The sequence below is a fragment of the Quercus suber genome, unplaced genomic scaffold (assembly GCF_002906115.3).
Source record: "Quercus suber isolate HL8 unplaced genomic scaffold, Cork oak 2.0 scaffold_460, whole genome shotgun sequence".
NCBI classification, from domain to species: domain Eukaryota; kingdom Viridiplantae; phylum Streptophyta; class Magnoliopsida; order Fagales; family Fagaceae; genus Quercus; species Quercus suber.
In genome coordinates, this window is record NW_027069911.1 from 482,068 (window position 1) to 509,365 (window position 27,298).

At 33.4% G+C, this 27,298-nt stretch overlaps 3 protein-coding genes across 7 annotated transcripts; 2 read left to right on the forward strand and 1 right to left on the reverse strand.

Moving 5' to 3' along the window:
• Positions 1-12,381: 12,381 nt before the first annotated feature.
• Positions 12,382-18,031, forward strand: LOC136062856 (sister chromatid cohesion protein PDS5 homolog D; the record flags this gene model as incomplete). 3 transcript variants are annotated; one of them, XM_065762490.1, is given in 6 exon segments in its annotated part: positions 12,382-12,644; positions 12,747-12,831; positions 15,259-15,462; positions 15,606-15,787; positions 17,660-17,786; positions 17,867-18,031. In XM_065762490.1, coding segments are annotated over 4 exon segments (630 nt in total), but the record flags the coding sequence as incomplete, so codon positions are not given.
• Positions 18,032-21,024: 2,993 nt separating this feature from the next.
• LOC136062861 (uncharacterized) lies at positions 21,025-22,791 on the reverse strand. The gene is made up of 4 exons (XM_065762500.1): positions 22,299-22,791; positions 21,950-22,181; positions 21,249-21,886; positions 21,025-21,129 (listed from the first exon to the last, which is right to left on the reverse strand). The coding sequence occupies exons 2-4, from the start codon at positions 21,999-22,001 to the stop codon at positions 21,025-21,027; spliced, it is 795 nt and encodes a 264-aa protein (XP_065618572.1). The 5' UTR covers positions 22,002-22,181; positions 22,299-22,791.
• Positions 22,792-23,534: 743 nt separating this feature from the next.
• Positions 23,535-26,063, forward strand: LOC112009899 (sister chromatid cohesion protein PDS5 homolog D). Of its 3 annotated transcripts, none has more exons than XR_010624600.1 (6): positions 23,535-23,553; positions 23,748-23,799; positions 24,225-24,311; positions 24,409-24,452; positions 25,446-25,517; positions 25,601-26,063. XR_010624600.1 is itself a non-coding variant. In XM_065762492.1 (6 exons), coding segments are annotated over exons 1-6 (486 nt in total). In that variant the 5' UTR covers positions 23,585-23,601; the 3' UTR covers positions 25,827-26,063. The 3 variants fall into 3 exon arrangements, 2 of the variants coding, with proteins under 2 accessions (XP_065618564.1, XP_065618565.1); XM_065762492.1 differs by lacking the exon at positions 23,535-23,553 and adding an exon at positions 23,585-23,603 and having other exon boundaries at positions 25,443-25,517; XM_065762493.1 differs by lacking the exon at positions 23,535-23,553 and adding an exon at positions 23,585-23,603.
• The last annotated feature ends 1,235 nt before the right edge of the window (positions 26,064-27,298 follow it).

Sequence of the window (27,298 nt, forward strand, 5' to 3'; positions counted from 1 at the left end):
AATCGTATGGGTTCGGCCTCCACTACATCTAGGCATGCCTAGCATTTTCTCTCTCTTCCACTACCTATCCCACAACAAATTCTTATCCATTTGATTTTGCTATGTTCCTCTCTCTCTCTCTCATTTGAAAGGTAAAATCTTAGGTCTCTCTCTACCAATCTCTTCAGCATGCATCAAGTGGTCCTAGCTAGTTTACTACCTATTTTAAGCAAAAGATAATTTCCCAGCAGAGCACTCCCTAAAAGAGGTCCTGGAAAGATACCAGAAATAGGCTCTTTTCCCCCTACACCAAACCACACCCTTTGTAATTCCCTCAACCATGGGCCCACCCTCCTTACATTGGCTGGATATAGGTTGGTGGTGCTCCAGCCATAGCATTGTTGTCTTATTGTTTCAAGTTTTGTTTTATTTCTTTCCCACGCAGTTTCTACTGCTGCTACCTGATTTTGTTCCATTTTGTTCTTTGTTGAAATTGAGGCCTTCTGCTTGTGGTTGCTCTTGTGGGAAATGACATGGGCTTGTTGGGCTCATGGGTCTTTCAAAATCTTTCTCTTATTGTTTTTCTATTAGTTCCTGCTGGGCTGACCCATTGGGCCTTTTTCCTTTTTCTTGCTTCCTTGGGCCCATTCAAGGCTTGTTTTCTTTTCTCTTAAAAAGGGTCATCTCACCATGGCTAACCCTTCCATATTTCCCATGTGTTATTGTGTTCTATTTCTTGTTCTTTATGGGTATCTCTTCTCTTTAGGCCCTAAGGGCATGGCCCCATCTCACCATGGCTAACTCTTCCATATTGCCCATGTGTTATTGTGTTCTATTTCTTGTTCTTTATGGGTATCTCTTCTCTTTAGGCCCTAGGGGCATGGCCCATTATTTTTGCTTTTATTCCCTAGACTTTCCTTTCTTTCTCTTGACTTAATTTGGTCTTTTCTACCATTGAGCCTTTGTTATTAAAAAAGGGTATTAACATGCCCCAAAAATAATTTTTAAAACACTCACCCTCGTAAATAAAATCTCTCTCTCTCTTTCTCTCTCACACACAAAATAAAGATAATGGTAAAAAATATATAAATATAAAGGGACATAAAATGTTTAAAATACCCTTTTGCAATGAATAAATAAGAATAACTACAATGTTAAGGCTAAAGAGCAAACTACATCCCTAAAGTTAGGGAGTCTTTGAATTTTACACTTTGAAGTTTCAAAATCTGAATTTACCTCCTGAAGTTATATTTTGTTTGTATCAGCAACTCCTCCATCTATATTTTTAGTTAAATGCCATATAAGCTTGTTACACGTGTTAAGTTCCTCTAATAAAATGATGTCACGTCATTTTTTTAACCTAAAATTTTTTAAATAATTAAAATAAAAAATGACGTTACATCATTTTATTGAACGAACTAAAAACACATAGTAAGCTTATGTGACATTTAAGGAAAATTATGGACAGATGGGTCGTTGATGCAAACAGAATATAACTTTAGGGAGTAAAATCTAAAATTTGAAATTTTAGGGTGTAAAATTCTAAAATTTCCAAAATAGGAGTGTAGTTTACACTAAATGCCTAATATTAATGATTAATTTACATATAAAAAGGAAACGAAAAAAAATTATGAAAAAAAAAAGGAAAAAAAAAATGATTGAAGTAGAGAGCATTGTTTAATTATCTCTCTCTCTCTCTCTCTCCTTATATTACTTTTTCCTTCTTATTTTCCAACCAAATTTTTCCTAGGTCCCTCAAGAACTAATATATATTCTTTAAACATTAGATCCTAAAATTTAAAAAATTTTAGCTAACTAGCATAAATATTAGGCTAAAATATACTTTCATGCCCTAAAACTTATCCCAAGTTTGATTTTGGACAATTAAATTTAACAAGTTAAAATTCAGTCAAAAAAATAAATAAAAACTTTATCAATTCCGTCATTTTTTCATTTGTTGTTAAAGAAATCATATACATGAAAGACATAATCCTAACATGTCACTTAAAAAAGATGACCTCTCTTGGATTAGATTTAAAAGAGATAGATGGAAGGATGAAATTGATAATTTCTAAATAGTTCAAGGAAATTTTAACTTTTTGAATTTTGTAGAAGTAAAATCAAACTTGATCCAAATTTTAGGGAAAATAAATAAATTTAAACCTAAATATTATATGGAAATAAATCTATTGACAGAAAACCAAACCAAAAAATCAATTTAAATCTCTCTCTCTCTCTCTCTCTCTCTCTCTCTCTCTCTCTCTCACACACACACACACACATTATATAATGGCCAAAAAAGATATATATGAATGAGTTTAGAGTGTCTAGACACTCTTTGTTGGGAATGACTAAAATATTAATGATGAATTTATGAAGAAAATATCAAAAATATAATCATGAAAAGAATGGAAGAAATAAAACAATATGACCTAATTAGAGTGCACCGCTTGAGAATTCTTCATTCTTATTGTATTACATAAAATAGATAGCTCTCTCTCTCTCTCTCTCTCTCTCTCTCTCTCATGCTTAGAGTAGAGATAATGACTGAAAAAAGATATATATGGACAAGTGTAAAACATTTAGACACTCTTCATTGGGAAGAAAACAATGACCGAAGTAAAGGGTTTTCCGCTTAAGAAGTTCTCCATTCTACTTGTATTACATAAAATAGATCTCTCTCTCTCTCTCTCTTCTTTTTGATAATCTTCCCTAGTGTCATAAACCCCTAATTTAGATACATTCTTCTTCTTTAAGCTTCAAAATTTTTATCTACAAATTGTACAATTTTACTTAACTTCTTCTTCAACATCAAGCTCAATTGAGGAATTCATCAGATCTTTACTAAGGTCAGCATAGATATGATATTTTTTTTCCCATGAGTGTGCTTTTTTTAATTAGTTTTATTCTCATTTTTATACCTTATATAAGTTATTATCCATGTTAATTATCATCATGTGTTACAGGTTAAGATCCTTAAGCTCATTCAAAATTGTTTATGATAACAAACAATACCAATCAAGAACAAGAGATTTGGGATACGAACCCCATCTACATTCAAAATCAATTGGTGTTTGTGTCTTAAGACTTTTTCTCTGAGAAGATGGCATCTTAAACTGATGATAAAGAGAAGTCATTATAAAGCATACGCCATAGAATGAAATTCTATCTAACCTATCAAAAAAAGATCTAAAGAATCTATGGGTGATGGATCTTCCACGGTTTGCCTCAAGAAATTTCTTTAAGGTATGCATCTAATGTCTATTCACTTTAAATATTTTTCAATACATTAAGCATTGATTTATGTTTTGCAATTTAAAATTTAAACAAATAAAGCTTATTTGCTTGTCTTTCTTTAATGTTCAGTAAACAAATGAATATCTCAAGAAATATATATGTTTTGTTTGATAAGGTAGATATGCATGTTTTGGATCTTGAACTTAAAATTTCATGCTCAACTCATTATTACAAGAACAATAAATTTTATTTGACTTAGAGTTCATTGCTGAGTATCTTAGAAAACACATGTGAAGAATTTCTTTATTCTATCATTTATTTATTGTAATAACTGATGACTCATTAGGTTTGTTTCTAGTTTTGTAGGCAATTGTTAGATATCATTTATATATTTATTTCAATTATAGAAATTCATATGATAGATATCGCTTTGATTTTGTTCAAAATTTAATTCTTGTCTTTTTTTACCACAATGAAAAATTTTAAATTATAATTCAATGTGGGTGATTTCAATTAGACATAATTTACCTTGAACTCAAGTTAGACATAATTTCTCATTTAAATAAATTGATTTTTTTTTAAATAATTAGAAAGGAGAGGACTTTCATTAAAACTAAAAGTTTACAAAAGTCTCAAGGCAAAGCGTGTTAACATACAAACCATCAAATTCTAAATTAAAAAAAAAAAAAAAAAAAAAAAAAAAAAGAGCGGCGAAAACATCCATAGGAAGAGTTAAGAGAAGCTCAAAATCAAATCTTTGATTTTTCCCCTCTCCTTAGTAATGTGTTTGCATATCTTTTGTCCCTACTTCTCTCTCTACCAAACTCTCTCTTTCTCAACTCTCAAGTCTACCCCTCTCTCCTCTCTTTGACTCTCTCAACTTTCACCATCTCTCTTAGATTTTGTGGGTTTTTTGTAGGTTCGTGGTGGTGGTGGTTGGCGGGGGGGGGGGTTGCTGTGGTGGTGGAGGTAGTTTCATTGTAGGTTTGCGGTAGTGGCAGTGGATTTTGGGATGGTTTTGCCATTTTTTATGGGTTTCTATGCATATGTCGATTCATGGTTGTCGTGGTGGTGGGTGTGGGTTCACTATGGGTTTATGGTGGTGGCAGTTGATTTTGGGATTGGTTTTGACTTTTTTTTGGGTTTTTGTGCATTTACAGGTTCATGGTGGTAGCGAAGGGGGGTTGCCGTGGTGGTGGGGGTGGGTTGTGGTGCTGGTAGTGGATTTTAGGATGGGTTTTGCCTTTTGGATTCAAATTTTGTAGGTTTTGTTGTAGTGGGTTTGCTTCTTTTTTTTTTTTTTTTTTTTTTTTTGTGGGTTTCTATGCATCTGCAAGTTCATGGCGGTTGGGAGGGGGGTGGTTGCTATGGTGGTGGTGGGAATGGGTTTCATTGTGGGTTTACAAAGGTGGTTATGGATTTTTGTTGTGGATTCTTTGTGGGTTGGCAAATAGAGAGGAAGAGAGAGACATGGAGCTGGAAGAGAGACAGAGAGGGAAGAGAGAGAAAGAGAGTATATATATATATATATATAAATGAATAGTATTTGTTGTGATGTGAAAAATAAGAACTAGGATGTAGCGTACATTTTAAATTGAGGTTGTAAAATTGATAAATAGGTTTTTAAATGGTAAAATGAGTATTTTGTTAGACACCCAAATGTGAATGCTCTAAGAAATCTTTAAAAAAATCAAGCCACTTCAACACATTTTAGAATTCCCTTACCATATAATTAAGATTCTTAAAACACCCTATAGGGGCCTTTGTGCCTTTGGGCTAAGGCTTTCTATTGTAGGTAGGAAAGTTGGGTCTGGCCCACTATCTTTGCAGAACCTTACTCAGTGTCAGTCTAGGCACAAGACAAAAACACCCCAAAAGACAACAAGTGTGTATATATATATATGTTATGGAAAAAAAGTCAATCCAAACAATTAGCAGTTAGACATAGTTTAGGCAGCAGAATCATAATATATAAATAAGGAATTTCTTCAAAAACTGAACTAAAGAGAGCCCAAACCCCAACTTGGACAACTTTATTACTAAGTTAAGCCATACAGTTGTACAATTTGTAGAATGGGTTTAGATAGCTACTTCTAGTTTTGATGGGATTACAAAGAGTGGGTTTATTATGTGAGGGAGGAAAAAGATTGTCTATAAATGCGTGTTGTTTATACCGCATACGTTCTTCTATCTTTCTAAGTGTTACTTCACTCTCTCTTTTCTCTCTTTTTTCCCTTTTAACTCTCTGTGTTGCTTGTCTTAATTCTTATCCCCCTATCCTCTTATAGGTACTGTTCCTATTTATACTAAATCAAGCTCACGTGATTTCTCTTTTCTACCTTTGTTGCTCACTAATTATTTTTGCCTACTGCAAACACCCCTCAGAGATGCCCACTACCCTTCTGACCATATGGGTTCAGCCTCCACTACATCTAGGCATGCCTAGCATTTTCTCTCTCTTCCACTACCTATCCCATGACAAATTCTTATCCATTTTTCTATGTTCCTCTCTCTCTCTCCTTTGAAGGGTAAAACCTTGGGTCTCTCTCTACCAATCTCTCTAGCATGCATCAAGTGGTCCTAACTGATTTACTACCTATTTTGAGCAAAAGATGTTTTCCCAGCAGAGCACTCCCCAAAAGAGGTCTTGGCAAGATACCAGAAATAGGCTCTTTTCCCCTTACACCAAACCACACCCTTTGTAATCCCTTGACCATGGGCCTACCCTCTTTGCATTGGCTGGGTATAGGTTAGTGGTGCTCCGGCCATAGCATTATTGTCTTATTATTTCAAGTTTTGTTTTCTTTCTTTCCCATGCGGTTTCTACTGCTGCTACTTGATTTTGTCCCATTTTGTTCTTTGTTGAAACTGAGGCCTTCTGCCCGTAGTTGCCCTTGTGGGAAATGACATGGGCTTGTTGGGCTCGTGGGTCTTTCAAAATCTTTCTCTTATTGTTTTTCTCTTAGTTCCTGCTGGGCTAGCCCATTAGGCCTTTTTCCTTTTTCTTGCTTCCTTGGGCCCATTCAAGGCTTGTTTTCTTTTCTCTTAAAAAGGGCCATCTCACCATGGCTAACTCTTCCATATTGCCCACGTGTTATTGTGTTCTATTTCTTGTTCTTTATGGGTATCTCTTCTCTTTGGGGGCTAGAGGCATGGCCCCATTATTTTTGCTTTTATTCCCTACACTTTCCTTTCTTTCTCTTGATTTGATTTGGGCTTTTTTGCCATTGAGCCTTTGTTATTAAAAAAGGGTATTAACATGCCCCAAAAATAATTTTTAAGACACTCACCCTTGCAAATAAAATCTCTCTCTCTCTCTCTCTCAATAAAGATAATGGTAAAAAATATATAAATATAGAGGGACATAAAATGTTTGAAATACCTTTTGCAATGAATAAATAAGAAAAACTACAATATTAAGGCTAAAGAGCAAATTACATCACTAAATTTAGGGAGTCTTTGAATTTTACACTTTGAAGTTTTAAAATCTGGATTTACCCCCCTGAAGTTATATTTTGTTTGCATCGACAATTCCTCTATCTATATTTTTAGTTAAATGCCATATAAGCTTGTCACACGTGTTATGTTCCTTCAATAAAATGATGTCATGTCATTTTTATAACCTAAAATTTTTTAAATAATTAAAATAAAAAATGATGTGACATCATTTTATTGAACGAACTGAAAACACATAGTAAGCTTATGTGACATTTAAGGAAAATTATGGACAGATGGGTTGTTGATGCAAACAGAATATAACTTTATGGAGTAAAATCTAAAATTTGAAATTTTAGGATGTAAAATTCAAAAATTTCTAAAATTTAGGGTGTAGTTTGCACTAAAAGCCTAATATTAGAGGAAAAAACATATGATTGAAGTAGAGAGCTTTGTTTAATTAATTCTCTCTCTCTCTCTCTCTATATTACTTTTTCCTTCTTATTTTCCAACCAAATTCTTCCTAGTTCCTTAAAGAACTAATATATATTCTTTAAACATTGGATCCTGAAATTTTAAAATTTTTAGCTAACTAGCATAAATATTAGGCTAAAATATACTTTCCCACCCTAAAACTTATCCCAAGTTTGATTTTGGTCAATTAAATTTAAGAAGTTAAAATTCAGTAAAAAAAAAATAAAAACTTTATCAATTCTGTCATTTTTAATTTGTTGTTAAAGAAATCATATACATGAAAGACATAATCCTAACATGTCACTTAAAAAAAATGACTTCTCTTGGATTAGATTTAAAAGAAATAGATGGAAGGATGAAATTGATAATTTCTAAATAGTTCAAGGAAATTTTAACTTTTTGAATTTTGTAGGACTAAAATCAAACTTGATCCAAATTTTAGGAAAAATAAATAAATTTAAACCTAAATATTATATGGAAATAAATCTATTGACAGAAAACCAAACCAAAAAATCAATTGAAATCTCTCTCTCTCTCTCTCTCTCTCTCTCTCTCATATTTTAGATAATGGCCAAAAAAGATATATATGAACGAGTTTAAAGTGTCTAGACACTCTTTGTTGGGAATGACTAAAATATTAATGATGAATTTATGAAGAAAATTTCAAAAATATAATCATGAAAAGAATGGAAGAAATAAAACAATATGACCTAATTAGAGTGCACCACTTGAGAATTCTTCATTCTTATTGTATTGCATAAAATAGATAGCTCTATCTCTCTCTCTCTCTCTCTCTCTCTCCTGCTTAAAGTACTCTCTCTCTCTCTCTCTCTCTCTCTCTCTCTCACATGCTTAAAGTAGAGATAATGACCGAACAAAGATATATATGGACAGGTATAAACCATTCAGACACTCTTCGTTGGGAAGAAAACAATGACCAAATGAAGAAGTTCTCAATTCTACTTGTATTACGTAAAATAGATCTCTCTCTCTCTCTCTCTCTCTCCCGCCTTTTTGATAATCTTCCCTAGTGTCGTAAACCCCTAATTTAGATACATTCTTCTTCTTTAAGCTTCAAAATTTTATCTACAAATTGTACAATTTTACTTAACTTCTTCTTCAACATCAAGCTCAATTGAGGAATTCATCGGATCTTTACTAAGGTCAGCCTAGATAAGATATTTTTTTTCCCATGAGTGTGCTTTTTTTAATTAGTTTTTATTCTCATTTTTATACCTTATATAAGTTATTATCCATGTTAATTATCATCATTTGTTATAGGTTAAGATCCTCAAGCTCATTCAAAATTGTTTATGATAACAAACAATACCAATCAAGAACAAGAGATTTGGGACACGAACCCCACTTACATTCAAAATCAATTGGTGTTTGTGTCTTAGACTTTTTTTTTTAGAAGATGGTGTCTTGAACTGATGATAAAAAGAAGTCATTATAAAGCATACGCAATAGAATGAAGTTTTATCTAACCTATCAAAAAAGGATCTAAAGAATCTATGGGTGATGGATCTTCCACGGTTTGTCTCAAGAAATTTCTTTAAGGTATGCATCTAATGTCTATTCACTTTAAATATTTTTCAATACATTAAGCATTGATTTATGTTTTGCAATTTAAAATTTAAACAAATAAAGCTTATTGCTTGTCTTTCTTTAATGTTCAGTAAACAAATGAATATCTCAAGAATATATATGTTTTGTTTGATAAGGTAGATATGCATGTTTTGGATCTTGAACTTAAAATTTCGTGCTCAACTCATTATTACAAGAACAATAAATTTTATTTGAGTTAGAGTTCATTGCCGAGTATCTTAGAAAATATATGAGAAGAATTGCTTTATTCTATCATTTATTTATTGTAATAATTGATGACTTATTAGGTTTTATTTCTAGTTTTGTAGGCAATTGTTAGATATCATTTATATATTTATTTCAATTATAGAAATTCATATGATAAATTCTTGTCTTTTTTTACCACAATGAAAAATTTTAAATTATAATTCAATGTGGGTGATTTCAATTAGACATAATTTACCTTGAACTCAAGTTAGACATAATTTCTCATTTAAATAAATTGATTTTTTTAAAATAATTAGAAAGGAGAGGACTTTCATTAAAACTAAAAGTTTACAAAAGTCTCCAGGCAAAGCGTGTTAACATACAAACCATCAAAGTCTAAATTAAAAAAAAGAAAAGGTTAAATTAAACATCCATAGGAAGGTTTCAAAAAAAAAACATCCATAGGAAGAGTTAAAAGAAGCTCAAAATCAAATCTTTGATTTTGCCCCTCTCCTTAGTAATGTGTCTGCATATCTATTTACTTTCATATAACAACAAACAATTAGCCAAAAAAAAAAAAAACAATTATTCACACTCACTTGAGGGATAGGAGAAATCAACAGCCTACAATCATCAACAAGATTGGAAAGACTACTGCTATGGCTTTAGAATTGGAAACCAAAACCAATACGACTTTGGAATCTGATTATTATTATTTATTTATTTTATTATTATTGTTATTTTTTTTATACAAGATAAAAATTCTACTCTAGCCTAATTTAAGTGTATATGTATGTGAAGCTTCCTTCTGAAGACTTGAATCCGAACCCTTACCTCCCACACCTCACACCCCACAAGCACTTATACTTGTGGAGCACTTATACTTATGAAGTGACCATCGTACCAAAAGTGTGCGGTGGTACTTTTGAATCTAATTCTATTTCTACATATTCTAATCGATGGCTTTTTATAGTTTATAAGCCCATAGCTTTGCCACTACATTGGTTGCTAAGCCTATATTCTTGGAATAACCTCATATCTGAATTTTTGTTCTAAACGCAAGCATTTTAGCGATTTAAACATCGACTACACAATTGAATAAAAGACCAATGGAAGAATAACAACTTAATCACATATATACAGGATTCTCCAAAAATAATAATAATAATAATAATAATAATAATCACATATGTACAGAAATATATATGTAAAACTATGAGAATAAAGAAATCATAAAACAATTTTATGATGTATTTATTTAAAATTATTGGGAATAAAAAATATAAGATGATTTCAAAATATGAAAACTCATCAAAGATAACAGAGTAAATTACCAGAGTAAATTACCCCAAGTACGAGAAAGTAAATTACAATTTACATTTATGTAACATTTTGTATGACCTTTACATTATTATAAAAATTGTTTATTTATTTTTATTAATGTTAACAAATACTTTTCAGTTTAATTTTGTTTTCCATCTTGTCTTTAAACCTTGAATTCCTTTCTCTGCCGCAGAGGTTGAATTACTTTGATTCTTGCTTCCATATATATATATATATATATATAAAATATTTATTTGTTTAATTTTCTCATCTCTCTGTCATTCTCCCAGTCCCAACAACACTTCTAAGTTCTAACAAAACTACAAAAGCAACGTTATTCGCAGAGAGAGAGAGAGAGAGAGAGCAACTTAGTTTTTTAGAGGTTAACAACAGATTTTCTTATGCGGTATACCAATGTGAAGTGTCCCTTGTAGGGTGGGTTTGTGAAAGAGGTCCAAGGAGTGTTTATGGTTTTAAATTGCATTTTTTTTTTATAATTTATTTATAGTATGGTTTAATTTGTTGATGTGCTGTTACACTAATTTTTAGGTCTATCTTTTATTACTCTAAATGCCCATGATTGTTTGTAATGTGCATTAGACTAGTGAGACATTGCCTTAAAATTTCTAGTTTGCTCAACCTACTCAATATTGGGACTTTGGATGTGGCATCAGATTAGATTATCCTCATTTCAACTATTAGAGATATGTTAGCGCAATGTAATAGGCCCAAGTCCAATCCTTTTAGTCTAAGGTTTAGCCTATTATATATACACATATTATGGTTCATTATAACATAGGATTTGTATTACAATATAATATATTATTGAGAAAAAATTTGCTAAATAGTACAATTTTTAGAAAAATTTGCTAAAGAACATATGGTCATACTTATTTAGTTATGTAGCATGTTTTTTAGAATTCGAGTTTGTCAAACTTGAGTATAACAAATTCGAGTTTCAAGCATTATGTTTAATTAGATTGTCATAATGCTTAGAACTCGAGTTTGATAAACTCGAGTTTCATTGGAACTCAAGTTTAGCAAACTCGAGTTCCAAAAAACATACTACATAAACTAAATAAGTTTGACCTATTCTTTTTGGCAAAAAAAAAAAAAGATTATTGATGTAGCCCTTTAGGGTTTCATTCATGAATGTAAACCGTTAAACTGAACCATGTAACTCTCGTATGTTAATATTTAACATCAACCTTTATAGGAATACTTGTGAGTTAACGTCCTTGTTGCAGGAGTCATATACTTCTGAGCTTGAAATTGTAGTATTAACTTTGACACTACTTGCAAAGTAAAGAATATTGTTACTAATTGGTATTACATGGATATAAAGAAAGGAAAAACTGTAAATCAACTCATCAAAAAAAGAAAAAAAGAAAAAGAAAAACTGTAAATCAATTACTTTACATAATTACATTGGTGGCAGCTGGGGCAGTTTGGTCATGGTCTTTCATTTTTTGTGTGCTCTAAATACTTATCGAGATAATTTTTTTGAGTGACTCGTGCTGGCGGGGAGACTTGAACTCAAAATTACATTAGTATTGCATTTGGATTAGTTTTCTTTTTCATTTATTAGCTTATTATTTTATTTGTTTTGTAAAGTACTCTTACCAATTTTTAGTAAATAAGCAAATAAAATTTTCATCAAAAAGCTAATTCAAACACACGGGTAGGAACATGTTTGAGAATCCGAATCAATCATTAATGGTGTGATGCACACCTTAACTTTTTTTTTTAGAAACAAACCCACAAACACACAATGAAAAAAGTGAATAAAATTCTAATACAAAAACACACCATAAACTTCAATTAAAAACACGTCTTAATTAGATAGGAGTTTTACAAACATGAGTAGATGTGAACATATAAACCTATTAGTTTAGAATCTAGGTGATGGTAAATTTAAATGCTAAACCTTAATCCCAATTTGTGATTCATATACTGCAAGAGATATCTCAAACCAGCGTGGATGGCATGTAAGTTGTGGTCTTACAAGTTAAAACAACGTTTCAAGTGACCATAACTAGCAAGCAACATCCTTTATCCAAAATTCAAATTGCACTAGGACAGGACAGTAATTCACTTTCTGTCAACCACACATGAAGCACTCTCTTAAAAAAAAAAAAACAGCAATGAAAAAGCGCCAATGGGAGAGCACCCAAAAAAAAAAGAAAAATGGAAAAGGCCTGTACCCGGATTTGAGACCCAAAAATTGAGCCAAAATTGATAAAATGAGCGGAATCCGAAACTGCCCATTTGTGAAACTCTGCTTGCATGCTTAACACTTAGCCTAAAATCCCTAAACTCTGCTTTGCTGTGCTGAGTTGTTACTTGTTAGGCATTCTTTCTTTGGTCACTAACACTGACTCCTCACTCAGTTTCTTCACCAAGCTAAGCCCTTTTATTTAAATGCTCTGAAGTTTCAGTCTTTTTTGTTTTTGTGTTTTTGTGTGTGGCTCTGTGTCTGAGCTGAAAATGACTTCCTTTGACAGAGACCTTGAGGAGAAGCTTAAGGAGACTGGGAGTACCCTCCTTAACCCTCCTTCCTCCATTGATGACCTTCTCACTCTTCTTGATGTAATGACTCTTCTTCTCTTTATTTATTTATTTTTGTTAAATGTATTTGTTGGAAATGTTGGTCTGATTGTGAGTTTATATGGGTTTTGAGCATTGTGGAATCAGTTTGTTGGTTTTGGGATAAAAGTTTGTTCCTTTCACAATTGGTTTGTTCAAAGGTTTAGTCTTTGAGCTGAGTACAAGCAAACTCATAATAATGAATTCAGTAAAGGGCTTGAATCAATGGTTACTTGATATGGGTTGATTATTGTGTGTTTGGTGAAAGTTATGGTTTTTTCATGGGTGGTATATGGGGTTTGCTTTCTTTTTCTTTTCTCATAAGTAAGTATATTGGCTTTTTTTTTTTTTTTTTTCCTAATTGCTTATTGTAATGTTTGGCATATTCAAATTCAGTGAAATAAGGGTATTGTGTAGTTGATAATTGATTGATAAAATCAATGTTGTGGTTTCAATGTCTTTATAATTGTTACTTTTGTTTGGGTTTTCTTCTTCCAGTTGCTTGTGGGTATTGTTTGTTTTGTCAAATAGATTGATGTTTGTTTGTTAAATTAAAATGTTGAGGTGTTCATCAGTGGATGATAGGCTATGGAGATTTTTTATTTATTGAACCAATGGAATGATATGTCTAAATTATTATATTTTAGGTTCATATGGGTTCAATATCTGTGTGTGTGCTTCCCAGTTGTTATCAATTAGCTTTGGATACCGCAAAATGGAAATGCTTATCTGTAGCACTTCATGTTTGTGTATTTCCCAGTTTTTAACCTATTAAGCCTAAATCATTTGTATGAGTTTTGATGAAGAAAAGTTGGAACTTTAAATAAAATCAAGAGTAAAATTGTTATGCATAGAAAATACAAAATAGAAGAGGAATGAATTATGCTATACTCTTTGTCTTGTTACTGATAGTCCCAACTCCCTCGAAAATGCTCTACCTATATAGTACTATGGACTAGATATGTCCCACACGATGTGATACAAATGTGTACTCATTGATGTGGGATCTGGATTGATCACTATATTTTCTGCTTGAGTTTCGATTTGCAAAATATCTGATTGTATCTAGCTTGTTTTTGGACTGTTTTTTGACCATTCATTTGAATTTTCTCTATTAATGAATAATATTTGATTGACTTCAAAGACGATAAGCATATATTAAAACACTGGCAATGCCTAGGGTATTGTTACTCATAAGAATTTAACTAATCATGTAGGGTTGTTAATATATATATATATATATAAACTAATTGGTATTGGCATGAAAAAGCACTTTTATAATTGCTTCTTGTGATGAAAGATTTTGCTTTGCAGGGTTTTTTGAATGACATGATGTGTTTTGGTGGCCACTTTAGCAATCTGTCTTATTTTATTGATTATACTGTCCTCATTGATATGATAATATAAAGTTGAAATTTTTTTGATGTTACAATTAAAAACAGAGACAAGTCTGCAAAAGTTGAATAACATCTTCTGAGTTCTAGTTTTCTCTTTCTGGGATTTTCTGTTGTAGGAAGAATGACGTGTTATCTCAGGGTTATTCTTTCCTTTTTTTTTTCCTATAAATTTTTTTAAAAAATCTGGAATATAATGTGACATTTTAATATATTTTAGATTCAACATGGTTTATGGAAGTAGTTAAAGATAGGGGAGCAAGATCTTCCATTTTTGATTGCTAGGCATTTTAATCAAAACCATAAATTTTAGGGGTGAAAGCAGCTGCAAAAAGTTTCTATTGACAAAAAATAAAGTGGTATTTATACAAGGATTTTGATATGCAGCTAGGATATTTTGAACTTATGATGCTTATAGAATGGTGATTTTGTATAATTTTTTTTTTTTTTCTCTAGATGGCCGAGTGTTTTTTTCTCTTATATGTTGCTCTTTCACTTATGACTTGCACATTAGTTAGTTAGAATCGCATTTGTTCCTTCTTGATAATAGGCATAAAGCTCCTACCCCCCTTCTCCCTTTTTTCTTCTCATTTTTATCTTCATTTCTTTGATAGGTAAGTTTTTGGCCCCAAGGGGAGGGGAAGGGAGATTCGAACTGTTGACCTCCACTTCATGAGGCGTGGTCTCCAGCTGATAGTGATGCCCCTTGGGCTTCATTTTTATTTTTTATTCTTGTTTTTTAAACATGCCTTAGGTCATTATATTCATTTTTACGACTTTCTTCAGTCTGATCGGTTACCAATTTGCAGTTCTAGTTTGTTGTAGCATAACTGTTTTAATCTGAATTTAACTTGGAAATGTTTTGACCATTGTCTTGAACTATTTTCTTCTTCCTCTGGCTGTTCTGAAAATTTTTCCTCAATTTTTTAATGGTTGTCATGACTCAAAATTTTCATCCTCTTTGTTTCATTTTTTTCTCTCAATTGGGACTAAGGAATAGTTGAGTTGATTCAAGTTGTTTCCTTCTGTCTTCTAGAAAGTTGAAAATTTGTTAGCAAATGTGGAGCAAGCACCATCCAAATCAATGCAAGATGCACTTTTACCTTCATTGAAGGCACTGATCAGTAATGAACTTTTGAGACATGCTGAAATGGATGTGAAGGTTTCAGTTGCATCTTGCATTACTGAGATTACGAGGATAACAGCACCAGATGCGCCATATGATGATGAGCAAATGAAGGTACTCATAACAGTTCAAAACATCCTCAGATTAAAACCAAAATTTCATTAAAATAAGAAAGGCAATAAGCTTTCATCATTGTAAATCTTTTCTTTTTTGTTGGGATCTTACATAGACTGTTTCTCCAATTCATTGTTGCACAGGAAATATTTCAGCTGACTGTAGCAGCATTTGAAAAATTGTCTCATGTGTCCAGTCGCTGTTATACAAAAGCAGTTTCAATTCTTGATACTGTTGCAAAGGTCAGGTCATGCTTGGTGATGCTGGACCTTGAGTGTGATGCATTGGTTGTTGAGATGTTTCAAAATTTCTTAAAAATAATTAGGTAAAAAACTTTACTGATGGTGTTTTTTATTTTACTGAACCTCCACTATTGCTATGGATACGTATCTGTAACAAATATTTTTCTATTTGTCTTGACAATTGAAACTTTTGTGAACTTCCATAAACTATTCTAACATCATGTAATGTCCATGGTTACTGAACTTTAACCAGAATTAGAAGTTTACTATTTCATATAACTTAGCTTTTTCTCAACATGCATAAGCTTCTATAAATTTAATTATGGGACTATAGATGTTTAGCACAAAAATCATGTTTGATATGTTGCATAAATTGCATAGGAATTTTCTTGTCACGTATTTATATTTTGTCCATCATATGGATAGCATATTTTTTCAATTGTATGTTTGCTTGTGGAAGGTTTGATCATGCTTATAGGTTTTCTTTAAATAGAACTGTAGGTTCTGTGAGGTAGTTAAAGGTTTCACCTCTATATCTGAAGTGTCTGTAGCACTTGAATACTATGCTACCGTTTGTATTGAGACAGCAATGGTAATCTGTATTGGTCTACTTTTCTAGTTAAAAATGTCTTTTAAGGGTAAAGGCTCTATGCTTATGAATATTTGTCTTTACTGTTCATTGGTGAAGGATACTGCATCGCTGAAAATATGGCTTGCATTGGTTATGTGGATAATTAATTCATCCATGAAACACTTACAATTAAAGCCATAAATGTAGAGGATGTTGAGATGAGTATAGTATTCTTAAGGAAGAGGAGGTTGGAAATTAGGAAAATAGCATGAAGGCTAGCAAGATACTTGTTTTGGAATAACCCAAGGGCTATTTGATTTTTCCAGCAGAAGCAATGCAGAGCATTTTCTTATGTACTCTCCAAATAAATAAGCTGATGCCAGATAGTAGTACAGAGGAGAAATCTGTATACTAGAGAAGTTTTGGTTGTCTACAATGATGACAACCAGCAGAAGCATTACAGAACATTTCCTGGGTATTAATCTCTAGTGGATAGAATGATAACTAGAAGTATGTTACTTAGGGGTAGTGAGGAACAATTTGACTATGATAGAAGTTATAGCTTGTGTTTAGATGCATTAGTGTAGGTAGCTCGTACCAAATTTTATTCAATCTGATTTCATCAGAGTTGCAAATTTTGGATTTGTTTGTTTGGGGGTTTTGCAGAATTGGTTGACTAAGACTGCAAAATTATCTTGCTTTATGATTTTTGTTTGATCAATGCACAAGTTGGTGAAATTCTTGCAGAGTTGAGCTTGTTGATTGAAATTTTAGAGACGGTGAAACTATCTTTGCTTTGTTTTTGTTCTTTGAAATCTTTGTGGAGATTGTTATTTGGTTCAGGACTGGTTTTAGAATTCTTGAAAGTTTCATTTACTCCCCAGACTACCTGCTTAAGGAGCAAACTCCCTTGCCTGGGCGCAAAAACCTGAATTTTCTTATAGAAGGGATGTAAGGAATTGGACTCTGTTCAACAGGCGCAGTGCTGAGGGCCTCAGTCCTTTAGGTTGTTTATGTTAGCCTTATTGTGTGGTGACTGAAGAGGACAGTTTCATATAAATATTCCTACTGATAACTGAAAAAATATTTTAAGTTAGAAAGTAACTACTCAGTTTTTGTAAAGGATTAAAAGTTTAGCAATTGCAATGCATTTATCTTTCCAGTTAGCATCCAGGTCTAATTTGATAATAATGTTAAAGGTTGTTCCAACCTTGTCAGCAGAGTGTTGGAGGTGGTTTCATTTAGGATATTGGCATATCATTGCATTCATATCCTGGAAGTGATTAATAATTGATGCTTAGAATGCTGTGTTTCATTTTTTTGTAACTTCATTTTCCTTGTGCAAATGAATAACAATTCAGTGTTTGTTTGTGCTCAACTCAAGGTCCAATCATCCACATGCTGTATTTTCAGCCATGGAAACAATTATGACTCTGGTCATAGATGAAAGTGAAGAAATTTCGTCAGATCTTCTCAGTCCGCTTTTAGCTAGTGTAAGAAAGGAAAATCAGGTAGTTTCCTTTGCCTAACATTTGCTTCCTCTCATTTTCTTGGTCAACTCGGATGTTATCTATATGGTTCATTGTTGCAGAATGTTTCACCTATTTCGTGGAAATTGGGGGAGAAAGTAATCACTAATTGTGCTGTTAAGCTTAAGCCTTATCTCAAGGAAGCAGTGGGGTCTATGGGTATTGCTTTGGATGACTATGCTCAAATAGTCACTTCTGTATGCCAAAGTGAATCTGCAGAGCATTTGGTGCGTTTCAAATTCTCATTTATGAAGCTATCTTAAGTTGAGCAGTATGCTAATTGTTGATATCATACTTTTGCATGCCTATAGGAAGCTATAACCTAATATTTTCTTTCTTCACTATATTTCTCAAAATGAATTAGGACCCGTTATTGCATATTTTTTGGATTCATCTTCCATTTGATTTTCAGATGGGAGACAGTGAACATATAGTACCAGTCCATTTAAGTTTTGGATCAGCTGCTGTTTCAGGGCTTTTTTCCCTGCAGTATTTTTCCCGTGGACTGTGTTTTCTGTCTTTTGACTTGCATCCACCATTCTGAAAACTGTGAGAAGTGCATTATGTGTCGACATTGTAGAGAGACGGTAGACCACTTACTTCTTCATTGTGAGATGACTCATCGGTTGTGGAGCTTTTGCCTTTACTACTTTTGGCTTGTCTTGGGTTATTCCTAGATCGATCCCAGATTTGCTTTTTGGCTGGTGGAATTGGTTGGGGAAGCATTAGTCTCAGATTTGGAACTTAGTTCCGTTATGCATCCTATGGTGCATTTGGAAGGAATGGAATCAGAGGACTTTTGAGGATTTGGATAGTTTCGGTGATCAGATGCTTGCATCTTTTTGTGAGACTTTTTTTGATTGGTCTTGGGCTTGGGGACTCACGACTAGTGATTCTCTCCCTTATTTTCTTTGCTCTCTTTCTCCTTTGTAATTAACATGTTGTCTGGGTTTCTTTTTTGCTTTCTTTCTGTTTCTGTTCTTGTATTTCCTGGGTCTGCTCTATGTTTTTCATGCATAGAGCAGCCGTTCATATATATACTATTCTTACTTATCAAAAAAAAAAGTCTTTAATGGCCATGATGCAAATGGAATCAGGAATGTTAGCCAGCAGTAGAGGACTCCACTAAAGAGATGATCAGAAGCAAATGAAAAAAAAATAAAAAAATAAAAACAACTTCATATTCAAGAGAAATTCACATACCAGCCCTATTTGTCTAATGAATAACGACTACTTTGCCTTCAAAAAAAAAAAAAAAAAAAAAAAAAAAAAAAAAAAAAAAAAATGGTTTGACATTGGTTTATACTTGCCCCTCCCCACATCCATCGCTCACACTCCTCTATTCCACCACCAACACCTCCTTCCCCCTCCTATGTGCCACCTTTACCATCTCCCTCCCTCCTCTCCCTCCAAACTGCCACTGACACCTCCCTCCCCCACCCCATTCCTCCCCACTAACACCACCTCTCTCCTCCTCCCCCACAGACTTGTCAACTTCCCTCCCCTCCCTCATGTCTCCACCACCTCCCTCCCCCTCCTCCGTACTACCACCAACACCATTTCCCCTTCCACTCCACCGCCACCTCCTTCCCCCACCCCGCGCCCCCCCCCCCCCCCAAAAAAAAAAAAAAACCACCACCACCACCTCGTCTACCGACTATTTTAGGTTTTTGACAGTTTTATCATTGAATTTTTTTGTGCAAACCAAACACTAGAAAATTATTGCATTAGAAAGTTATTTTCAAAGTCTCAACCCAAAAAAAAGCAACTTGTTGCTTTTGGTGGAAGGCACTTGCCATTGCACCAAGGCTCAAATCTCTTTTTAGAGTCTCAACCAAACAACAGGGGGAAAAAAAACTCCCGAGAAAATGTTTTACATCGAATAAATGAAGACTTATATATTAACAAGAATATTACAGAGCTAAACACTATACTACTAGTCCTTTAGTACTCACGTCTTGTCCTTTGGCCACCAAACTTTTATTTTGCAACCAACCAAACGTTCATCAAAATCAGGCTTCCCAGAATCCTGCAGTAAAAATATTTCTTTTTATAACTAGTAAGCTTTTATTGATAAGAGGAAGAGCTTTATGCAAACAGGTTATGTACACAAAACTAAAGAGGCCAAAAAATGTAAAATACGTCATTTTACATAAAGAGGATTAGGGGAGAATTACAGGAGGAAAATATTAAGCTAATATGCTGCACAGTTTCCTAGACATGTTACAGGAAATTCAGAGCATCAATACAAAAGAATCAAGCCTGCCAAAGATGAGATTATATAACTTTACAATGTTCAAGCAATAAGCTGCCTGCAAATTACTTTGGAATAAAAATTTGGTTTTGTCTACACCACTAAATGTATCCCATTTTGACATATTCACTTGCAAATATTGAAAGCAATAAAATGGCCTCAGAATAATGCTTCCAGATTTAGTTGAAAGGACAGTGCAATTAGAATACAAGAACAGAGAATGTACATATTCTATGTCAACTATTAGGAAAACAAAATTATAATTGTATTCTCCTCTCTTTCTTTTTAATGTTAAGTTGAACTGCCAAATTAAAGAGGAAAATATAAAAGAAAATTATGAGCTAGAACAAAATAACCAGTGCTAGTCTGATCTGTAAAATTCTTCATGTCAATATAGACTATATAGCCAAACTGTTGAATATTTATGGCTGTCACTAGATAATTCTGTTGATTTTGACAATATTCAAAATTTTTATCAATACATTAAGATATCAATCATTAATAATTTTCACTAAATATTTTTTTTAATGTAATAACTTTAACTAGATATCAACACAATAACCATACCATAGTAAAAAGTCGATTCATCACATGTTTCCACATTAGCATCAGTCACATTTTCAGAGTTTTTCTTGAGTTATTTACCATTCAATTTTAGCAAATGTAACACTGCTTCTGTTCTATAAGTGACTCCTTACTATGGCTTTATCCTTTATATTTCCCATTGGTAAGAATCAAAGCTACAATCTACCCTGCTTTTGGCCACCTAAGCTCCATCTCCTGTAATTTTCTTTTCTTCATTTATACCATTTAGAATGAAATTAAATTCTTTAATAGATCATTTTGGTATTGGCTATTATATTATTAGAACAAGAAATGGTTGACATTTTACTTTTCTATGTTGGAAGAAATCTTTAAAAGTTCTAATATGTCTGAGTATGATAATCAGGATTTCACGTGTGTACATTAAGTAANGTAACCAGCACGCTTCCTCCTGAGTTTTGTTTTAGGGCTTTCTTCCAAGTAACTTTCATCTCCATTGGCTGATTTAGTTGCAGACTTAGAAATTGTCTACAAATTCGGAAAACCCATAAGATAAATAATAAAAAAAACCAAGGAAAGATGGGAATAATAGGTTGGATTTTACATACATTTATTGTGGTAGAATTAATGAGAATTAATTACTGTACCTTACAATTAGAAGCTTCAGTAATATCCATTTCAGAACTAGCATATTTCCTCTTCCTTTTCTTGCTATCTGTTTGGATTGATGGCCTGTTATTGATATTCGTTACCCCTACATTCATATCTGATGGCTGCAACAGTTTCTCCTCAGGACCAGAAGGGTCCGAAGCTTCCTTCTCTGAGACTACATGGCTGGGAGTTTGAGTTGTCTCCTCATTGATCTTTATAGCAATTTGAACTTTTCTAGAGTGCCGCTGTGGTTTTGCATCAGAGTTATTTATAACTTCAGATTCCTTGTTCAAACTAACATCTGCAGATTGTAGTGCTTTCTCCTCAACCTGAGCATTCAAGAACCCTCCCTTTGACATTGATAGGGAATGATGATTGGCATCTTGATTCTTGTTGTTCCCTATTTTCTTTGGCCGTCCCCTTTTAGGATGGCTTGCATCAGGAAGGCAATGATCTGGGGACAGAGAAGCAGCAGTTATGATCTCGTTAGTTTTAGGTTGCAAACTTGAAGGCTCAGTCACGTTTTCAAGCACCAATGGTGAAGGGGCCTTAGAATCTGGTGTTTCAGAAGGTGAATCATCAACGCCCCCATCATGAGACTTTCTTGGACGACCTAGCTTCGAAGTCTTTCTTCCTGTACAAATCCAAGAATGATCATAGCCTTCCTCAGATTTCATTAAAGAATTAGGTTTCCTACCCCTTTTCTTCGGAACAGAGTCTGACTCAGTTGCTGATTTGGCTGCCTTCATAGAGTCTAAGTTGTCAGGTTCAGAATTGCTGCTTGCACCAACAGTTTTGGAGTGTTTAGTAAGACGGCAACTCTGTAATCTTTTTGAAGATTTTACATTTTTCAAATTTTCATCATTCTTAGTTGGAGTGCCATTAATCACCGCTGACTTGAAAGTATCTGAAGTAAGACCCTTGGTAACCTGGGTAACAAAAAGTTAATTTTCCGATAACTTTTTGTGAAGTGTCAAGTAATCAAAACAAATAATTGTGAAAAAAGAAGACTGACATAAATGGAGGTGACTAGGGTGATTACATACCAGGGACGGCTCATTTGGATCTGTCCTTAGTAGCTCACTTGAAACTATCCTTTTTCCTAACCTGTTCTCATCAGCCTGAATCACACCAACACATTCAATCAGACTTCTAGTCTATGATCTTAATGACATACACAGACAATAGACTCATTCAGCATGATCTGATACCAAAACCTATCCCATATACCAACTGGAAGAGGAATATCACATAGATTTGCATAAAACATTCCTCACAGCATTTTAGCCATTAGAATCAGAATGAGAAATAGAAAGTAAAAATGGATTAGGCAACAGACTGGACATTTTACTCATGGACAACAACTCTTATCAAGTTTCTTTCTACTAACCTGCCACTCTTTCATGATAGTTCATTTCACTGTAACCTCTAAACTGGAGATTTCAGGACATTTTAACCTTTATTCCAAAATTGTCAAGCCAAGGACTATTTCAATACGTTTTGAGCCCTTCTTTGAGAAGGAGATGGCACTGCAGCACAAATCAAGTTTTATACTTTGAGATTTTTTTTAAGGCAATTAATCATGCATTGGGAGTGAGACCTTTTTTTTTTCTTTTTTCTTTTTTCTTTCCAGAAAATATGACCTAAGGTTTTTCCCCCCCCCCCCCCCCCCCCCCCAAAAAAAATGTTGGGGTGATTTTTTTGTTGATTATGGAAAAATTTTCCGTTTACTAGCAATTTTCTGTTATACCAAACACCAAATAATGTGGAAAACGTTTTCCATAAATGATTTTATGACAAAACCTATGCAGCCTTAGTTTATTCTTATAATTGAGTTAGTCTTTTCAAGTTGGTTATATTTCTAAACTCCTATTACCACAAAGACTTTTAGACCTAATAAATTTTAGGGCTTAATAAAGTTTTGTACTATTATATGGATAAGACTGCAGGTTACAATGAAATATATATATATATATATATAAATTTTTGTTGACATTTAACTTTTTGGCATGTTAGATCATGAATTATAATGCCTCTTTAAGTATATAGGCTTCCAGATATTGGTGATGAGGCCATTGTAGAACTTTGTTTTGGCTATCAACCATAACATTCATCTACACAGGATTGGTAACTGCGCAAATCAAAACCAAAACCATAGGCTACATTCAGTGATTGTCTTTCTAGCGTGTGTGATAAGTAGTAAAATTTATTAATAGAATATTTTACTTCATTTTGCAGCATAACTTCAGTTACCTTAGTACATCACATTATTGATGCTGTGCACACTTTTTTGGCTGAAACGTATGGCTTCCAAAGCTGTTCTTAGCATCGTAAATATGCAATTGCTGAATGTATGATCACCTTTGGGACATGATTCTCAGTAGTCATTGAGCCATTTGCCAATTTCTTTGTTTATTTTTTTCTCCTGTGACATTTGTCGCACCAAATTAAAAGTCCCCTTACTGTTATCTTATAGGATTGTTTTTATTTTGCAGGTTTTATGAAGGTGTTGTTCATTCTTATGACTCTGTTAAAAAGAAGCACCAGGTGTGATAGTTCTCACTAATCCTGACATACCAATTTGTTCCTCTTATTTATTTATTGGTTTTGCCATAACCTCTCCCAAGTAGTTGGGCTTGGTTCTCGGCATTCTCTGTCATAAACCAGCTTTATGTGGCTCCTCTTCTGTTAATTCACAGTCCATACCGTGTTTTCTCAGCTTTGGGCTTTGTCCATACTCTTTTCTGACTCTCCCTTTTTTCTTTTTCTTTTTTTGTTTTTTTGTTTTGTTTTGTTTTTCTTTGGGTTTTGGAAACTCTCCTGTTTTCCTTGCTGTAACATTAAGTTGAACTACTCTTCCCTGGATGAAATCAGTGGTCTTTGTGTGATGACACACCATCTAACCTGTTTTCTTTAACTGTCATTTTTCTTGTTTTGGCATATTTTAGTTCTTAAATTTTTGTCATGCACAGGTGTTATACACTGATGGTGATGAAGAAATATTAAACCTCAAAAAGGAACGCTGGGAACCGATTGTAGATGATGTTTTGCCGGAAGGAGTTCGTGTTTTCCCCTATATTGTATTTTATATATTTTTTTCTTCTTTTACTCTACTTTTAGGGGAAAAAATTAATATGTGCTAATTTTTTTTTACAGGGTCAGGAGACTGATCTTCCAAAAGCTGATGCTTCATCTGATATGTAAGTATTAATATTTTATTAGTCCTATCCTTTCATAATAGTATTTCATTTTGCTCTTGGGTACATAGCAACCAAATTTTGTTAGTTATGTCTCAGAATTGAAATTTACTATTTGTTTGCAAAATTGATTCCTTTTGGTCGTTTTCTAACAATTATTTATATTCAAAATTGATACCTTATTGTTGTTATCTAAAAATTATAAGCAAAAGAATAATCTTATTTGTAATTTACTGCAGACGTTTAATTTTTATATTCTAGATGATACCTTTCATAAATCTCTTCTGTGTGGTTCATTATTGTGGGAAAAGTTTCTTGGTATATTAAGCACTTGTTACTTTTCAGAATAAAATTGCTAGTTGGATCCTTTAGATGAATTATAATATCAATTTCAATTTTGTTTTCGTTTTCTCTGGTGTGGTCAATGTAATGGTACAGAGGTAATTGCAAACTTTAGAGCAGTTTTATATACTGATGAAAATTATGCCAGAGGTTTGCAGTAAATTCTTACAATGCAATAAAGAACTCATTTACAAACAACGAATTTTATTTGTACATCTACTAGTCACTGTTGATGAGGCAGTATATCACATGTTTATGCTTGCTTGTCCACAAAGCACTGAATTAATTTCATAGGAATTTGGATTAATTAAATACTAGTTTATATGGTGAGTATGGGGTAGGCTTTGTGCTCACATTGTTAAGCTGTCCCTGGAGGCAGTGATGCCTATACCTTGATGGGAAAAATTTAGGTGCATCCAGGGCATTGAAGGTCAACTCTACTTGATAACCTTATATGACAACATTTTGTGCATTCATTTATGCCATGGAAAACAGGATAGGTAATTTAAAATGAAATGAAAAGCTTAATTAGATTCCCCATTAATTATTCTCCATCCAAAATGGTTGATGAGGCAATTGCCTTGTAGTTTTTATGATGTTTACATATACTTTTTGATCTCTTGTATATATCTTTTGGTTGTGCATTTTAAGCAGGCCAAATAAGAGGAGAGGGAAGACTAAGTCAGAGTCAGCTAAACAAGAGAAGCCCAATTCTTCTTCAAAAATGTTGGTTTATGAACTAGCATAAATATTTTTAATATTTCTTTTGTTTTACATAGCACCTGACTGAAAATTCTGTGGCTCTCCAGGAGTGGAACTTCAGCCAACATGTCTAAAGTCGATTCTGCAAAAAGTGGTGGTAATTCTGCAGATGATCAAGAGCCTGACAATCCTATTATTGTTTATGAATGTGCCAATAACCCATCTAGGACAGTTGAGGGATCAAAAGATGTTGGCCACCAAAAATCTACTGGCAAGTCAAGTATTGAGAGACTAAAGAGTGGTAACAGCATGAAGCCCAAGGGATTCCTTTAACTTACAGGTCAAGTATGAAAAAGGGGTGCAAAGAAATGGAGGTCCTTCTATTTACCTGAGTTAGACAAGGTTGTGTATAGAGATGAGTAGTGACACAGGCTCACAGGCTTATAATTTTGGCTTTAGTACAGGGGAAGTGTCAGTTATATTATCTTTCTTTTGTTTCTCATGTAGTTTCAGAAGATGGTTTTTGTCTTCAAGGATTGGGCTAAATATAATATCATATTTTGAACTCTATATTATAAACTTTGACTATGTTACTGCTGAGTTAGATGTAGTTCTCAAACATAAGAGTCCAAATCAAAAATCAGATGTGGTGCCAAAGAAAGCAAGTTGAATGAAGGCAGGAGTATCTGACCTCAAACATAACCTATTATGATAAGGGACCCATTTCTCAATTTTTGAAGTTAGCTTGCAAGTTTGGAAAAATCTTGGTAGAAAAGTCTCCACCAATTGGTATGAATATCTTCCTACCAGAAAATGGTTTAAAAAAAAAAAAAAAAAAAAAAAAAAGGAAGCAAAGTAGCCTTAACTTTTTAATTTGCTAACAACATTCAACCAACCCGCTTACATTGTGGACAGCACGACCCCAAACGACCTCAGGTCGAGTCGAATCGATCTTCGGTGGACAATGGTCAGGTCGGTCAACCTCGGTACTAAGTTACAATCACCAGATCTTTGCCAAATCGAAGCTCAAAATCACCAAATCAAGCCCAAATTTGAGCAAAAATCACTAGATCTAAGCAAAAATCGAAGCAAAAACCACCACATCAAGCTCATATTTGTGTGAAAATTTCTTCTCTATCGCCGAATCTAAGTAAAAATCAAAGCAAAAGCACAACATCAAGCACAGATCTGAGAAAAATCTTCATCTCACCGCCGGATCTAAGCTAAAAAACCTAGATTTTCACCAGGTCTAACCAAAAACTACCAAACCTTCACCTGAATATCGATGAATCTGTACGAATCTAGGTAACTCCAGCCTTCTTTCATGGGTTTTATCAATCAAATCGGATATATCAGGTTTTGAAGAAGAAAGCCCGCCATCCGACCCGCCTAAAAGTCGGTTTTCGGTTGGCCCGTGTTGTTTGGGCAGGTGGATCAGTTTCTAGGCTCCCGTGGACACCCCTAAGCATGGGGATAGTGACGCATTTCCAATCATGACATTGATTGCTAAGGCTCCAAGCCCTCATAATTTCAATTAGTTTTTTATTACATTTTACTAACTGAAGTCTGAAGACTACGATTTGATTTGATTTCTCTATGTTATTAGATACAATAATATATGCACCTGAATTGACCCTATTTTGTTTACACATTTGAATGCCTAATTTGTCAAAGATCTTTCGTACTCATAGGTCCATTATCTTAAACACAATTTTTATTTAGGAAAAATTGAGCACAAAATTAAAAAGTTAAGGCTACTTTGCTTCCTTTTTTTTTTTTTTTTTTTTTTTTTTAAACCATTTTCT

Excerpts from the sequence above, each read along its gene's own strand:
- LOC112009899 (XM_065762492.1), top strand. Across the intron at positions 24,312-24,408 it reads ATGATGTTTTGCCGGAAGGA|GGTCAGGAGACTGATCTTCC; the intron begins GTTCGTGTTTTC and ends TTTTTTTTACAG. Across the intron at positions 25,518-25,600 it reads CCCAATTCTTCTTCAAAAAT|GAGTGGAACTTCAGCCAACA; the intron begins GTTGGTTTATGA and ends GTGGCTCTCCAG.